This window comes from Grammomys surdaster, unplaced genomic scaffold (assembly GCF_004785775.1).
Source record: "Grammomys surdaster isolate TR1022 unplaced genomic scaffold, NIH_TR_1.0 126248, whole genome shotgun sequence".
In the NCBI taxonomy this organism is placed as follows: domain Eukaryota; kingdom Metazoa; phylum Chordata; class Mammalia; order Rodentia; family Muridae; genus Grammomys; species Grammomys surdaster.
Window position 1 is genome coordinate 7,461,163 of NW_021621048.1, and position 16,681 is coordinate 7,477,843.

Consider the following 16,681-nt stretch of genomic DNA (forward strand, 5'->3'; position numbering starts at 1 on the left):
TGTGAGTGTCACTGCAGCAAAGCTCCCTGCTCCTGGGCTTTGACCAGTGAAATCAGCAGGCCTTCCCTTTTCGGTCTGATTTTAGCCACAAATGAGGACAACAGAGGAGTGAAGGTCACATGACTTAATGCACCTTGGCATGTAACTCAGAAGCCACCTTGGCTGGCCAGGTGTGAAATGCCAACTATTTTTAGGTGCTCAGGAGGTCTGCCCCTTGAGAACCTAATCACTAGGGACCAGCGTGGTTTAAGGTGGCGGGTAATTGGGATTATTATACAAGTAGCTCTTTGGGGACTCAGGTCTACTGGTACCAGCACATCATTAGCAGTGGCTTTGGATGGGGGGAAGGGAGCTGAAATTGTGCTTTTGGAAGACGATTCGAAGCGTGGCACTCAAACATGCATTTCCCTGTAATGCCAAGTCCCTCAGAGTCGCAGAAGGAAGGTGTCCTTCCCTTCTTGTCTGCAGACTTCCCTCTGTTGGCTTCTTTACTGCCCACAGCATATGCTCTTGCTTTCTGTGTAACCGTGCGTTTCTCCCCAGCAGAGAATAGAAACTAATCCTTCCCTCAGCAATGGTCCTAATAATGAAATTGGTGGGAATAACAACCTGGAAGTCTCCCACCTCCCCCCGCCCAGAGCTCAGTCCTATTGGCACGTGAGACCCAGCCTTCTGCTCTGTAAGTGATAATGCAAAGCTGGATTCTATCCTTTGAACCCCTTTAGCTTTTCTTCTAATGATCAGAAAAATTCACACCCACTTCAAGACATTTTTGCAGTCACAAAGAAGGGAAAGGAAGCAGAAACAAATCATCTCTCTCCATGACTCTCAGAGGACATTGCTGTCAGTATCAAGTACCTTTTCTTCTGGGTATCTCTTTCTTACACGGCCTTTATCATGCTACATGGATACCACCAAGTGTGCGTGTCACTACATTTCACTTAGCATATAGCATAGTGTCTTCCTTCCTGCTTCCTGCCACTTACATGGGTGTGCTACACTTGGTTAAGCTGTCTGTCCTTCCTCCTGCTGATCATCTGAATTTTTCTAGCTTCGTTTGGTTTTTCCTACTGTGTATCATTTTGCCACTGGTGAGCAGTGCGGTTGTCCTGAAGTATCATTTTACTTGTCTGTAAGGGGTTAATATCCACCCTCCCTATGGCCCTGTACATACCTGAGCCTGTGGCTCTCATGTCCCCAGAGGCCTCGGACTTGGCAAAGGTGCTCACAATTTTGATGTCAGGGAAGAGAGTCACTCCTCTGGCACTTTCAAACTGGGCAGCAGGTCTCCAGAAACGCTCTGTTCCCTGGAGGGTGATCTGGGGCTCGATGGCCTGCAGGACCATGATGTAGGCATCCACATCTGGGATGCTGATGCACACATCTTCCCCAAAGCACCTGGGAAGACATCTGCAGTCATGGCTTGGATCAGCTGATGATTTAAACTATCCACCCTAGAGTCAAGGGTAAGGGACTGCCACCTCTAGTCCTTGCCGGTTGGCCCAGCTGTTAAGAGTCTCTGAGGACATCAGCAGACCTTCACATTTAAAACCACATTACCATTCTAACCACTAACAATGCGGAGACTTAAAAGACTGGCTCCTGGGAGGGGTGGGACTTTTCTATACTAGCAACAAGTAACTATTAAAGCTTTCATTATCTTTTAGCAAAGTAATCAATGGCAGTATTAATTAGGAGGCAACTGCTTGCCTTTGTGCATTAGTATTTGGTAAGGGAATTACAGTCTGGTTGGCTGTAGTCATCTTACTAAATGAGACCCCAGGGCTAAATTCTCCTGCTGTGGCATACGTATGTGTTCTGTCTCTGTGGGGACAGCACAGGAGTGCTCCTCTTCTATGGGTAAGAGCAGAAGGCAGCTGTCACTCTATTACCTCACCCTAGTGCACTGCCACATGAAAGTCTGGGAGTCAGAAATGATATTACAAGAACCAAGGCTGGGAAGTGGGATAGATGAGGATCCATGTCCTGTTAGGCTACTTCTGGCTGGTATATTGTTGCTCTGTATTTTGACATCTTATCTATATGATAAGGAGAGTAGTACTAACCCTACATTAATAATAATTAGTTATAAAGACCCTCAAAAAAACCTGCTGTCCAGAGCCTGCATCACGGTTTGAGTCCAACCTTTCTCACTAGGGCTCACTGAAGCCTATATGTCATCGATACTCTGTTATCATGGAATCCAAAGACTTGGGAAAAAATAGTGAGCCTTGCCTAGACCAATTATGTGCTCTAGGGATTGATGCTAGAGCTCTAAAGAGACAGCCATCATCATGAACACTGTGCGAAGGTCCCCATGGAAGAAGAAAAGCCCTTTGTGTAAGTCCCCTGTAGAGATGGATTTTTCTTCTCTTCATGCTCTAGGTGAGATGCTGAGATCTGTCTGCCATTGCAGGTTCCCAGTCCAGCTTCCTGTCTCCCTTGCGGTTTTTGACATGTCTCCCCAGTAGGTTCCTCTCTTCCTGCATTCTCCTTGCAGACCTGGATGGTAGGTCTCAGAGATGGGCACTGGGCAGTCTCTTCCCTCTTCTTTGCTCTACTTTGGAGCTGACTGAGAGGTGTCTACATCTAACCTTAGGCCTCTGGAGTGGGAATGCTCTTTGTATCACCCCAATGAGTATTGCTACCCAAGGGGGAATCTCTGCCAGACCCAGAAATGTAGCAGTCAGCAGACTCATCCTCCCCACACTTGTTTCTTCCTCCTGAGTTCTTCTCTCCTAGGTGGTCTCGATTCCATTTCTACCTCCTGGGAGTCTCTCTGGGGTTCCCTGCCTAGCAGTCATCTCAGGTAGCTGCCATGTCTGGGAAGTGAGTCAGGAAGACTAAAAGTGAGCTATCAAAACCTTCAGTAATCTCATTTCACCAGTTGAACTCTGCTCCCGGGGGACAAGAACCATGCCTTGTCGTCTCCTGGCATTCTTGTAATATTTAGAATTTCTACAAGTAAAGTTGGTCAATTTGATTGAATTTAATAAATATTTGTCAAGTATCTACCATGTACCAGATACTATGCCTTTATGTCAGACCATTTTAGATCTAGCTGCTGGAGAACAGGGCTGTCTAGGCACTAGATTAGATAAAACACAGAAAGCTGGGTTTGAATTGGTGATATAAGATAACATTTCCCTTAAGAAAGCAAAAGCATAGCTCCCCGAAGCATCCTTTGGTGGATAGCAGAGTTGAGGAATGTTGAATGAGAGAAGTCTACATTTTAAAGGGACCACTGTTGCCTCCTCAGCTGGGCCTAGGCTGAGTGGCTTTCACTCACTGGACTTTGGAAGAGAGTCTGAGGCGCCGGACTCCTGCTGTTGGGAACTGCCTGGAGTTGATGTAGGAGACTTTCTGGAGGGCTCTGTTGATGTTCCCAATGTCATCGCCTTCCATCACGAGGATGGACTGTGAAGGGTTGAAGTGATACTGGAAGATAGAAGTGGGCATCGTGGGAAATATGGTCAATGGAAGGCACGGCCCTCTGAAAACTGTAAAATTACATCCACAAAGTGGCCACTAATGCCACCAAAATTGTTTCCAGAACTTCTGAAGAACTTCAGGGCCTTCCCTAGGAGTTCTACCCCAAGGATTGACATTCTTAGAGATATCAGTCTGAACCACAGGATGGAATTCTGAAAACCCAGGCACACTGTTCCTAATAGGAAGTATTTTTGTTTTGATCTACAGATGGTCTCATTATGTAGCCCTGACTGACTTGGAATTTACTATGTAGACCAGGGTAGCCTCAAATTCAGAGATTATTAGCCTGCCTATTCCTCTTGAGTTCTGGGATGAAAAGGATGACCCTCCCATGACCTGTAATAGAGTTTTTGTGCTAATTTCAATCTTTTATTATTATTTCCACAATCTATCTATGTCTCTCTCTGTATATCTCATATATATAAGCATGAGGGTGTATCTGGAGGACAAATCTTGGCAAGGGAAATTTCTAGGTCAAATAGTAATATATGCTTTTTGCCCATGCTTACAAATTTCTGATTGCTGGAATTGTGAAAGTCTGTGCACCCACATGTGTACAAGTGCACACATGTATGTGGGCACCCACCCATTCACACACACGCGCACACGCACAGGCACATGCACATGCACACACACATGCACACACGCACCTTCTAGCAGAGGGCAAGTACCTCTTCTCTAACTGCAGCCATCTGTATGCTGTCAACCTTTGGAAGCTTGGCCAGACTGAGGTGTAACAAAGGTCAACTTATTCTAGTTTTAATTCATATTTTTCTTACTACACAGGATGTTGAATATATGTTTTAATGGGTTTCAGAAAAACTATCCATTTACTTTTCCCTGACCTGACTCAATGTCTTCATAGTGATACCCTTGTTCTGTGTTTGGAGACGGATGTGTCATTCATCGTTGGTGACATTGAGCCATGTGAGTCAGTCACATGGTGGACCTAGTCAACTGACGAGTCTTAGCTACTATATAAGTATTTTATTGTTTTCTAGTTCTTGAAGCACTCAGCTTTCCTCATGTAGGTTGTCCTAGGATTGTGTGCTTTTCTCTGGTGGCACTTCCCAAATAGTAGCATGATTTCCTGGCACACTGATGAGGGCTTTTCTCACTGAACACAGGGACCCCCATTAATCCCTTGATCTCAGAAACTAGCCCCAGTGATCTGAGAAAGTCTGTCGATGACTAAATGGATGGACCCCCAAGCCTCCATTTCACTCAGCATCATTTCCCTCAGTCCACCCAGGACCTCCTTCTTACGTTTTAGCAGAATGAATCATCACAGTACCAAACCCTGCTTCACTCCCCTTCCCGGGCACAATAGAAGTGATACTTCCTGCCTCCCATGTGCCATGTGTTCCAAGGCTACATGACCATACCCAACCAATGAGACATGACCAGAAATACAGTATGATGAGCTGGGCCAAGGCTGGAAAACGCCATATGGGGTTTGCTAGTCTTCTCCCTCCACTTCAGTGACCTTCAGCCTCTATCCAGGAACTCTATCTCACCTCCACTACTGAGTTTAAGAGGAAAACACTTCTATGTGTCAATCTACTGAGTCTGAGGAGTTATTACCACAATAGGTCAATGTGTCTGGAGGATGAAGTCAGCCCTTCCCAGCCATGTTTCTTCTCTGAGGCTATGGAGCATGTCTGAGGGACCACAACATTTAGGATTGTCATTTTGGATCCAATGCACATTACAAAGTACAGATCTGGACAGTTAGTTCCTCTTTCTGAACTTCATTTCCTCATTTAAAGCTGAAAAAATGAATATCTGTCTGAAGTTTAAATGAGATAACATACAGGATGAATATACTACAAATGAAACACTTGGGGCCAGAAGCATTTGAGATTTTCTATTTTTTTTTAAGACTTGAAATATCTGCACATTTATGTAATAAGATATTGTAAGGCTAGAACCTAATTCTACCAATGAAATGCATACCTCATATACACAGTCTGAAAATCTGAATATTGTATATAATACATTTTAGTGTGCCTGTGGTTTGACTGGGGCCTGCCAAAGGAGACTAAATGTAACTTTCCATTTGTGTTAGCTTATCAGTGCTTATGAAGTTTTGTATTTCAGAACTTTAGATTAAGAATGTCTACAATGTGAGAACTTGGGTAATAATCCCAGTGCTGTAGTAAGCCCATCTTTGTTGAGTCTTTGCTGATAAGGACACTGTGCCTTTGTTGCCTTCCCCATGGTCTAACTATTTTTTCCTGTCTCTCAAACCCCTGGGTAGACTCTCTCTGAGCTGTGGTCTCCATCCACGAGCATAGCTCCCATGGCCTACATTTAAGAGGCTCCAGGTTCATGTTTCACAGCCAGCCATTGGGTGTGTCTCTAGTCACAGATAACTTCTACTTAGGCTGCTCAGCTCTGAAGCCACTACACACAAATGGGTCACAATCAGATTGGAGATATTTTACAAGCCATCCAGTCTAGATCCAAGAAGATTTAAGGCCTTCCTACCAACAACACTACTCAGAACTCTCGTCTGCTCCTTTTCAGTGTCATTGGTGCTTTTTCACAGGCTTGTGGTGCTGCTGCTGCTGTGTGTGTGAGAACCCTCAGGGCCTGGTTACTAGTTTTCCTCAGCTTTCCCACAGGGTCTAGGGAAGCAGTAGTATGAAGATGGTGAGAACTGCAGAGTAGGCTAAGGTTTGAGCCTGGCATGATGGGTGGATAGGAAGACCAGCAGGTTCCTCTACAGCAGTGGTCCCCAACCTTTCTAATGCTGTAATCCTTTAATACAGTTCCTCATGTTGTGATGACCCCCAACCATAAAATTAATTTTGTTACTACTTCATAACTCTAATTTTGCTCCACTTATGAATCATAATATAAATATCTGTATTTTTGGATGGTCTTAGGTAACCCCTCTGAAAGGGTCATTTGAGAAGTACTGGTCTAGAAAGATGACCTGGTAGCATTCCTAGCCAATGAGCAGAGCACATGTCTTCACTGAATCCTCTTAGTGAAAGCATAGGTTAGCCAATGTGTTGGATTTCCAGTTTACTCCCTAGGCTGTCAGAAACGCCCTTCTGACCAAAGGAGATGAAGACAGTACTAAGCCCAGGTGTCAATACAATTCTTGCAGAATCAATAAAAGCCCACATGGGTTCTCATATTTTTCTAGCTGCAGTATTCTGTGGTTATGTGGCAGACATGCTTGTACTGGCATAACCATAGGGACAGATGGTGCCCACAGGTCCTTAGGAATCTGTGCTGTGGCCATAGAGAGCCAGGAAGATGCCAGACTGAAAGATGGCAGGCTGGAAGATGCCTTCCAGAATGGCCACTTCTCCCAGCTATTCAGCTGTTTTCTTCAGTTTCCTTATGGGCTGGACTACCGGTGAAAGTCTTATCCATAGCCTGGGCTCTTTGTGCTTCAACAACAGGCTGGCCATAGCTTGCTGGGCACCTTGACATTCCTCGGTCACCTGCCAGCCTCTTTGATCTGCACCAAATGGCTGAGAGAGTAAGAGCCTTTGCCATCAAGCCTGACAATCTGAATTCCATCCCTGAGACCCACATGGTGGCAGGGGGGAACTGAATTCCTCAAGTTGACTCCTGACCTCTGTGTGAGTATCATGGCATGCACCTGCCTCCAAATACATAAGAAAATTAAGTAACAACTTGACAGAAAGGTCTCCTGTGCCAGAAAGGACCTGTGATTTGTTGAGGACCCAGTATGTTTGCTACAGGGATGCATATCTATATGCTTGGTAAATTAATACAATGCTAAAAGATACATAGTATTAATTCCATTTTATACAAGGTTCAAATATCTTGCCCAGAAACACCAAGGCAGCAAATAGTAAATAAATATTGGTGCTGAGAACCTACAAGTGTCTGGCTCTTAAGGTCCCTAATCTCTTTTTGCTCTCATACACTGATGATGGTGGTGCCAGGAAAATTAGAACAAGATACTCTTCCAAAATGTAGCTGTTACACAGTATCTTGCATGGATGCAATACAACAGCCAGCATAACCCTGTACAGCAGAGGTTATGAACTTGTGGGTCGTCACCCCTTTGGGGGCTCAATGACCTCTTGCATGATCCACAGGAAGACAAGTGGAGCAAAGAGTTCGTACTAGGCCCTGTGAGTGAAGACATTCCTTCAGCAAGTGATATCTCGCTTCTTTATAAGTCAGTCACACAGAAGGAGGCTAGTCACTGGCAAATCGAACGAGAGTCATTCAGAAATGATGTGTGGGAGATACACAGGGACAGAAGGAAGTTAGTTTTAATAATGGTCAAGACCATCTTTTAATCAGAGTTGCTAGTGTGAAGGGAAGAACACGGACTTATTTTGGACAAATCCCCAAGCCCCAGTCCCCTTGCTTTTGAAATGAGGTCATAATATTTAATTTGTTTTGAGGAGCAGAGATAATGAACATAAAACAGCCCCCAGTGAGTGCTGTGTAAACTGTGTGTCTTATTAACTTCTCTCACAGACCTGGAGCTCTCACAAGCCATGCCTTAGGGATGGGGAAGGATCATTTGTGGTGACTTGGGCAAGAGCAGGTGGGTTGCTGAGAAGCCTCCCCTCAGACTCTTCTCGATTGTATGACACTTATCTTCGCACATGTCCTTTCCACAGGCTAGGACTACTCTGTAGAAACCACTTTGGTTCTTAATTTATAATTCACAAATTGCCTGGCTGTTAAGTCTAGGATCTCCGCTTTACTTGCTCTGTCAAGCCTGGAACTCTGCAACAGTGGCCCCTCGGGATGGTTCAAAGCAGAGCATGCATTCCAAGGCAGGCAGGGAGTTGGAGTGAGAAAAAAAGGGTTGGAGGTTGGATCTCTATAGTACTGGGTAGACAATAGCCCAAGAAAATAACGCATAAGGATTAGACCAGCATTTCTAGTATGAAGTGGTCTTCTATGCTTCCTCTAATGATATGTGATTAACATGCATGTATGTGTATGTCAAAACCATCCTAAACAATATCTGGAAGGTCAATATTGTCTAACCATGCCTACTGTATTTCTTCCATTTTCTCATTCTGACCCCATGTCTAGGGTAGGCACCTTTAACTCCACATACATACATACATACATACATACATACATACATACATACATACGCACACATGTGTAACACAAGATTATTCCCTCTTGCTTGAGCTCTCAATGGCTCTTAGTGCTGATAGGTAAGAATTATACCTCTAAATACATCCAGGAGTATCCATGGTGTGGTCTCCACCGAGCTATTTGGTCCAACTTTTGTGCCAGTGCTTGGGTGCCCACGACACTGGCCTTGCGGTTACTGTGCTTTCTGCAATGCTCCTTTGCTACTGCTCAGATTCCCAAATCCTGGAACGGCTGGCCTCTCCAATCCCCTCTTTCCACAGGCACAACCCTACCTGTCCTTACACATTCTCTTCTCTGGGAACCTTCCCTGGAGGCCATTCACCCTGAATTGGAGGCTCTGAAGTGGGGCTGCCTAGATTCCAACTCTGGCTCAGCCCATCACTAACTTAAGGGTTTCTTGAACATACTTTATTCTTCAGTTCTCAGTACCTTGTTGAGAACCTCATAGTACTTTTGTCAATGGGAAGAGGTCTTGAGAAGAGTAATGGTCATAGAGCCTTTAAGACAAGCAGTGCCTGCCTCTCAGAGTGCTCACTGTCAAGTAGTGGGTACCCAAGCAGGTTTACTCACCACTAGGACCACTGAGTTATCTGAAGAGAATAAGCTGAGAGCATCCACCTCTGGGGACCCGAGGAGCTGTCCTGGTCTCCAGGACACTACTACAAAACCCTTTCTACACCTTAAACATGACATGTTTGCTGAGGTGATCACATTTTAATGAACATCATAGGTGCTCAGACCAGTAGGAACTGCTTGGATACCCAGGGACAGAATTTTCAAGCATCAGGCCCCTGTTAGGAGCAGGTTCTGCTGGAAAGCAAGCCACTGGCTAGGAAGTGCAGCCCATAGATGGCAAGGCAGGGCCGTGGCAGACTGGGTACAGATGGGCAGCAGTGGTAGTCCTTTGATGTTGTCACTGTCCCTTGGAAAATGGCCAAAGGGGAAACAACTATGGATTCTGGGGACCCGAGGAGCTGTCCTGGTCTCCAGGACACAGAGGGTGGGACATCCTGACTTCTAGAAAGGGTTCGGGACTCCCATTCTCAAACTGGTGACTGGGATACTTCATCTGGGCCTTAGACGAGACTGATCCTTATTTTTATTCATAACTCAGGGGCCTAGGGCCAGCAGGAGCTTCTTATAGCTGGATGAGGCCAGAAGGTAACCCTGCCTGTGGGAGAGAAGCTCGCTGGGGCCACAGCTGCCTCTCCCCCTGCCTCCCAGGAGATAGTTTCCTATGGACACAGCTCTGATTTCCCAAATCAGGTGTGTATTTTTGTTTCACATAAGCAATAAAAATCACAAATCTTTTCAAGTTCCTTCTGACTTCCAGATATTGCTTGGAGGGGAATTGGCTCCACTTCAGCAATGTAAGACCTAGTGGCTGTCATATCTGTTTTCCACTTCTACCTCATGTCTGTCTTCTCTTTCTTTCCTCATTTGTGTTTTGGAGTTGTAATTTTTTTGTTTACTTTTTATGTTTCTGAAATGTATTCTTGCATGCCGCTTTAGTGCCTTTAGGCAAATGAATAGCAAGGCAACCAACCACTCTACAGACAAATGAAGCTTCATACCTCCCTCCAGGCAGACATGGAATGGCTTCAACTGTCTACTCCACAGCACCTGTTCTACAAGTTTCAGGAGCTGGCATCAGAAGTCCATTCTGGAAGTCATGGTCACTACCTGTTCCCTATTAAAATGTGGCCACACCTTAACTGAGGCGCCATTTCTGTGAGGCTTCTGTGGGAATAACTATATCCTGGCATGCTAGGTCTTGGATAGCCTTCAACTCATAAATCAGTGGTTATAGATAGCACTGTGCCTTCCTTACCTTTATTCCTCGCCCAAGGCTTTCCAAGGAATTAATATCCAGCCCTTCTTTGCAGGCCTGCAAACAAGAAATCACCTTCTGACTTTCCATTTTGCCAGGACGGATTGTGAGACTTGCAAGGCTGCCATGGAAAAATTGTGCAAACCGTGGTTTGGCCACTTCGCCTCCTGTAAGAACAAGAAATATTGTCATCTGCCTTGAGGATAATAGGTAGGAAGGACAACACCAAATACCATCTGCAGATGCTGAGCACTGTGGGAGCTTGGGTCTGCCTGTGCCCATGTATTGTCCTAAATGCTCAGATTGCAGCCTCATTAGAAGCTATTCCCATCTCCTCCCTGGTCTCCAAGCCAGGCTTCCCATGAGGTTTGCTTATAGCCCACCTTACCCAGATAGCCTTTCCTGGTATCTTTATTAATTACAGCCTCCCTCCCTCCCCTATCTTTGGGAGGATTGCATGGACAGATTTAGTATGGTGCTTGCTTGATTTTTTTGTTCAGAAAGCAAACAGGACGTGGAGGGAAGACGGACCAGGTTCCCATCTTGATAGTTCCTAGGAAAGGTTTTGAAAACTTGAGTGCCCATGGGTCACAGGACACCTTTGTGTCTCCTTGCTTTGGTATGTTGTCTGGCTCCACACAGCAGCTCTGCTGCTTCTGTGCTTGATGTTGCCTGAGGCTTGAGAATAGACTATGCCTGCCTGTGAGTGGCTTTCCCAGCTCCCCAAAGGGCAGCCTTCCAGCAAGTGGCACTGTGGTACCCTTGCCGCTTTTTAGAGAGCTGGAGTGTGCCAACAAAGCCCTCTGGGTAGTGGGTGCTCCTTTGGTACACAGTTCTTATGTTTCTTAGAGTGTTCGGAAAGTCTTTGTAATTCCTTGATGCCCCATTTCTTTCTGCTTTCCTATGGAAATTACTGAATGTTTTCCATTACTGAATCACCCTTGCCAACATACTGCGTGGCTCTTTCTACTGCCTAGATACGGGTGGTCTTGCCTGGGCTCACCCTCACACTTGTTGCTCTTATACTCACCCCTACCCTGTCCTCCCTGCTCCCCAGATTAGGCAAATTTCATCATTTCTTAAGGTCTCTTAGATTTCCTGTCAGTGCTATTTCCTCAAACTCTATTGAGTCCCTGCTTCCTATGCCCTGTCCCAGCCCTGAGTCCCACTGTGCTCCAGGCTTAGGGCTTGGATCACTGTCAGTTGGTTTTATTGCAGCCCCTTCCACCTGGCATTGCTGGCGAATTGTTTACATGTATGTGCTGTCTTTAGTAGCTTAAATGGTTATCATTTTAACCATCTGCAAATCTTTTAAAAAGATAAACTGGTATGGGGAGTTTTCAAAGCTTGTTGGGTAAAGCAGATGGGAAGCCAAGGTTAAGAAGCACCGAGCAGCACTGAGCAGTGAGCTTCTCCACATTGGTCCTTTTGCATACTCCTTATGTGATCTCTCTCCTTGATGCTACCCGCAGGCTTGCTCTTTGCAAGCTGCTATAATTTATTAGTTTAAGCCTCTCTTTCCTGGATAGCAAGGATCACTCATGCATTATTCATTTTAATGAAGACAATACTGAGCAAGTAAGTATTAGGGGCTGAGGGTGCACCAGACACTGTGCATAAGTTGACTCATTTATTCTTCTCAAGAACACTTGGCCTCTTGTGTCCTCTTGGCATGCTATACTCTGCCTGGCACACAGCAGACACTTCATAATTGCCCGTTGAATTGAAGGAGACGATGCGCTGAATCCTATCAGGGTCTTCATGGGCACTGCAGCTCTCTTTCACCCTTTCCTTCTTGCTAAGGCAGCCCTGAGGCCTTGGGCATGGACTGACTACAGGGATAGAGTCTAAGCAAATTTTATTATACCATCATTGCTCCAGTGATGGATTCAGGGTGGGTCTGGGGCCAAGTACCGAAATGAAGCCAATCAGTACCTGGCATTCAAAAAGCTATAATTATGGTTCCAGAATATGCATGGGACCAAATTTAGGCTACCATCGTGAGAGATGATGACTGATAGCTTATACATAAAAGCTTCTATTTTTTTTCTCTCTCAGAAGGTTTACAATTTAATTCTTGTTGTCTTTCTATAGAGAAGCCACAGCTGCAGAAGCCATCTTGCCATTAGGCTGGGATGATAAGGACAATGTAAAATGTAGGGCAGAGCTAGAAGAAGCACATGGGACCAAGTAAGACCCAGATGTATCCCCACTGCTGTGCTTCAGGATATCCTCTGCTTCAGGAACAATCTGGTTTTATGTGTTAAGCCATTTTGTCCCCAGGGGTTGTTTCCTTGCCACATAAGGACTCTTTGCTTTGAATATAAGACTTTTGTTTAGTGTTTGGTTCACAGGGAATTCCAAAATTAATATGGTTTTGAGGGATGGCCTGAAATAGCCATGGCTATGGGAGGACAATTTGGGGTTTTCTGATCTAGATCCTTCCTTGTGGATAAAGTGCTTTTCTATAACATTCACATGTTCATGCCCTGGTGCTATGGCTTGGACGCCAAGTGCCCCACCCCAAAATGGCTCCCATATTGAGGGGTTGGTCCCTTGTGTTTAGATGATGAGCTTTAGAAAGCGATTGGGTCATGAGGGCTCTAATGAAATCATTGACTTAATCCACTGTGGGATTCAAAATATGAATAGACTGTTGGGAGTTATCAGAATGGGGTAAGGCCTCACTGGAAGATGTAGATCACTCTTGTCTGTTCCCTGGATGTTTTAGGAACAACTCTTCTCCTTCACATCCTTCCACCAGGATGATCTGCTTCACTATGGCCTGGGAACAATGGGGCAGGCTGGCCAGGGCCTGAAGACTCCGAAGCATGGATAAATCTGTCCCCATGTAAATATTGAGTATTTGTCATAGCAACAAAATGTCTGACTTTTACTCCTGTGACTGGATATCTGGATATCTTTTATTGACCTATAGAAAAGAGGATAAAGGCCTGAGCATGAATAATGGAGGTGTTATCCAGATGCTCATCTATTTCCTGCCTACACTTGTCTCTACCTTTGAGCAGCAGAGTCAATGAGCATCACTGTCTCAGTGTGACCTGTGTCCCAACACCATGAGAAGTCTCAACATAGGGCATCTCCTTGAGTCTTCATGAACCCCCTGAAAGACTGGCACTCATATAGCACCTGTGGTGGTTTGAAAGAAAATGCTCACACATGCTCACAGGGAGTTGCGCTATTAGGAGGTGTGGTCTTGTCAGAGTAACTGTAGCTTTGCCAGAGTAAGTGTGGCTTTGTTGGAGGGAATCTGTTACTGTGGGCAGACTTTGAGGTCTCAAATACTCAAGCCTGGCCACTGGGCTCACGGTTCTCTTCCTGCTGCCTGCCCATGCAGATGTAGAACTCTGAGCTACCTCTCCAGCACCGTGTCTGCCTGTGTGCCACCATGCTTCCTGCCATGATGATAATAGACTAAACCTCAGAACCATAAGCTAGCCCCAATTAAATATTTCCTTTTATAAGAGTTGCTATAGCCATGGTGTCTCTTCACAGCAATAAAACCATAAATAAGATAGCCTCTATATTAATAAAACTTAGGCCTAAAGTTGTAAAGTATATGTTCCTACACTTCAAGTACATCATCTATCATCTAGCCTTCCTTAGCATCTCTCTTAGAGTCTCCTTCTCAAAGGCCAATGGCCGTGACTAGGTTGGTTACCAAGGTATCATGTTCTGTATTTTCAACTTACGAATCCAAGATCTGTGATATACCACATTTATGAGTCAGAAGTTTCTAGGAAACCGATTTAGTTAGCAATGGGAGACATTCATAAAATTTGAAATATATTTTACCCAGTACTAGATGTGATATAAGATATTAAAAATAATAGATACACTGAAAAGTTTTTCTTTTTAATATTGAAGATGTCCACATGGACCACACAGCTCTTCTGTCAAAATTTAGAATAAACATGGTCATAAATCATTTTAAGAGAACAAAAAATTCTCAAAACTTTGTTTCCAGACATGATTTTAGATTTCTTAGACTAGATCAGCATTTCAAAAACATTTCCTGTTGTGTCTAGTCTTACGTTAGGTTTATATAATTGTAGGTTGTGGGCTGGGATCTTTAGAGTTTATATTGAGTAGAAAAATTATGTTAAATTAAAATATAAGTATGAGATGTTCTAAAATAATCAGGAACCTCAAGGCAGCATATGATAAATTTCTAAACAACATGTCTACTAGGTCAGAGGGAAGAACTAGTTAAATAGCTACCAATAGGGCCGTGAAATCCATCAGGTTCTTTCATAAGCTATTTCATTAGTCTTTAAGGATGAGGAGATCTTGGAGATCTTAAGTTCTTTCCTTATATTTTTATTGGCTATTTCTTTCATCTCACTTTTATTTATGCATGTGTCTAGCTTTGCCACAGGAATAGCCAAAGAAGAACCCTATGCTGAGTAGCTATGCAAGTATGGGTTTCAGAGGCATCAACCCTTCAAAGGTCAAGGAAGACCAGTGGTCCACCTTTGGGAGGCACAGAGGAAGAGACTCTGGTTTCTTCCAGGTGAGGTAGCTTGGGGAAATGGAGAGAATAAATTACAGAATACAATCACATACAGTTACATTGGGAGCTGAGCCCCAGCAGGATATGTGATATCTGTATTGTACTAGGCAGACTGTCCACAGAAGGACACACACAGAGAAAAAGAGAAGCACTACCAGTATTGATGTAGCACCATAGAAGGCAAGGAAATGCCAAGACAGCTATCAATCCTAAAGGACCATTAGTAGTGACTGAGAACCAAAAGATGGAGAGGAGCATCATTTCAACGAATAACTACATGGAAAAGTGACTGGCCCCACATTACCCTATAACTCTACATTCTCACCTCTGGAATCAACCAGCCATTACCCAAATAAATGGAAAAATGCCAAATCTGGGGAGGTTAAAGCTCTCTCACTCACATGGAATGAAGCTTGAAATGAAATAAAGACGGGTATGGAAAAAAACCATTTCATCTTTGTGAGTTAAGAGTGTGATCTGATACACGGACAACTCTTTCTATAAGTTTATAGACAGGGTTTGATAACTTTTCCAAGGTCATGTGGCCAGGACCAAGTAAAGCTAAGATTCAGCCTTGACCCAACTTTCTCTCTGCACATCATCTAATCAGATGTGGCTGAAAAAGTCCAAGGAAGACTTACTGGAGGGGCACAGGTTGAGACCAATACGGTGCTGGCAGTGAGTGCCCAGTTGTGCTGGCTTCTGCAGACACTAACTGGCTTCAGGAGCAATTCCCAGAGCTGAGATGAAGAGTGCTAGGAAAGCCAGTTGTTTTGAAAAACAGCCAAACAGTTGTCCCCTCCAAATCTGTGGTTTTACTTCCACAGACTTAACCAGCCACAGACTGAAAACATCTAAGTAATGCTAACACAGACAAGTCTTTTCCTTCTCATTCTTTAAGCAGTAAGAATCATCACTGAGCATTTATACCACATTAGGTCTTACAAATAATCTAGAGTTAATTTGAAGTATATGGGGGGGGTATTTGTCATTTTTATGCAAAATGCTACTCTACCATTTTATATAAGGAAGTTCAGTGTCTTTGATGTTCCATGCCTATATGGCATCTGGGCACCAAGCAACCAGATACTCAAGGACAATGCTACTTAGCATACATGATCTGATGCAGCCAGTCTTATACTGAAACAGAGCATTTCAGTTAATGTAAATGAATAGCTGAATATCCATCACCCATTGTCCCAGCTTTCTGTCTTCTGAGAGGTGGGGTCTATTCACTGTAAATACAGCTGTAAGAGAAACTGGAGGTAGAAGACCTATGGCCTTGGTGAACGCACCAAGTCTCCATCTTATACAAAGGTATTTAGGAAGCTACTGCGGATCCTGCCATCTTTCCCTCTGCTGTTTAGTCTAAGAAATAAATGGGGAAGAGAGGAAGCTGTGCTTTCTTTTGCTTGAGTTGAACACTGCTCTTTGCAAGGCTTGTGGATGGGGATGCCCCTCAATGAATGCAATTTCACGGATGGTCAACTATCAATTTTGAGCAATGCAAATGGCCAGACTGTCTGAAATCTTGCTTTCTCTTTTTTCCCCTCATTTCAGTAATGGAGACACCCATGGAATGCAAAGACTAAGTGAAGTGTGTAATAGACCCTCACAAGCTGCCGGTTTCAAGCTATGTGCATATAACCCCAAAGGGAGTTCACAGAGCTATAAGTTGCAGGTGACTTGCAAAGAAAAATGAT

At 44.3% G+C, this 16,681-nt stretch overlaps 1 protein-coding gene across 1 annotated transcript in view; it reads right to left on the minus strand.

Annotated features, from left to right (window-relative positions):
* Positions 1 to 16,681, minus strand: part of Clstn2 (calsyntenin 2) — a 598,183-nt gene that overhangs the window by 16,072 nt on the left and 565,430 nt on the right. Inside the window, exons 10-12 of the mRNA XM_028758966.1 lie at positions 10,445 to 10,611; positions 3,290 to 3,438; positions 1,175 to 1,398 (exon numbers count right to left, since the gene is read on the minus strand). Coding sequence (XP_028614799.1) covers positions 1,175 to 1,398; positions 3,290 to 3,438; positions 10,445 to 10,611 — 540 coding nt within the window. The remainder of the gene's footprint in view (positions 1 to 1,174; positions 1,399 to 3,289; positions 3,439 to 10,444; positions 10,612 to 16,681) is intronic.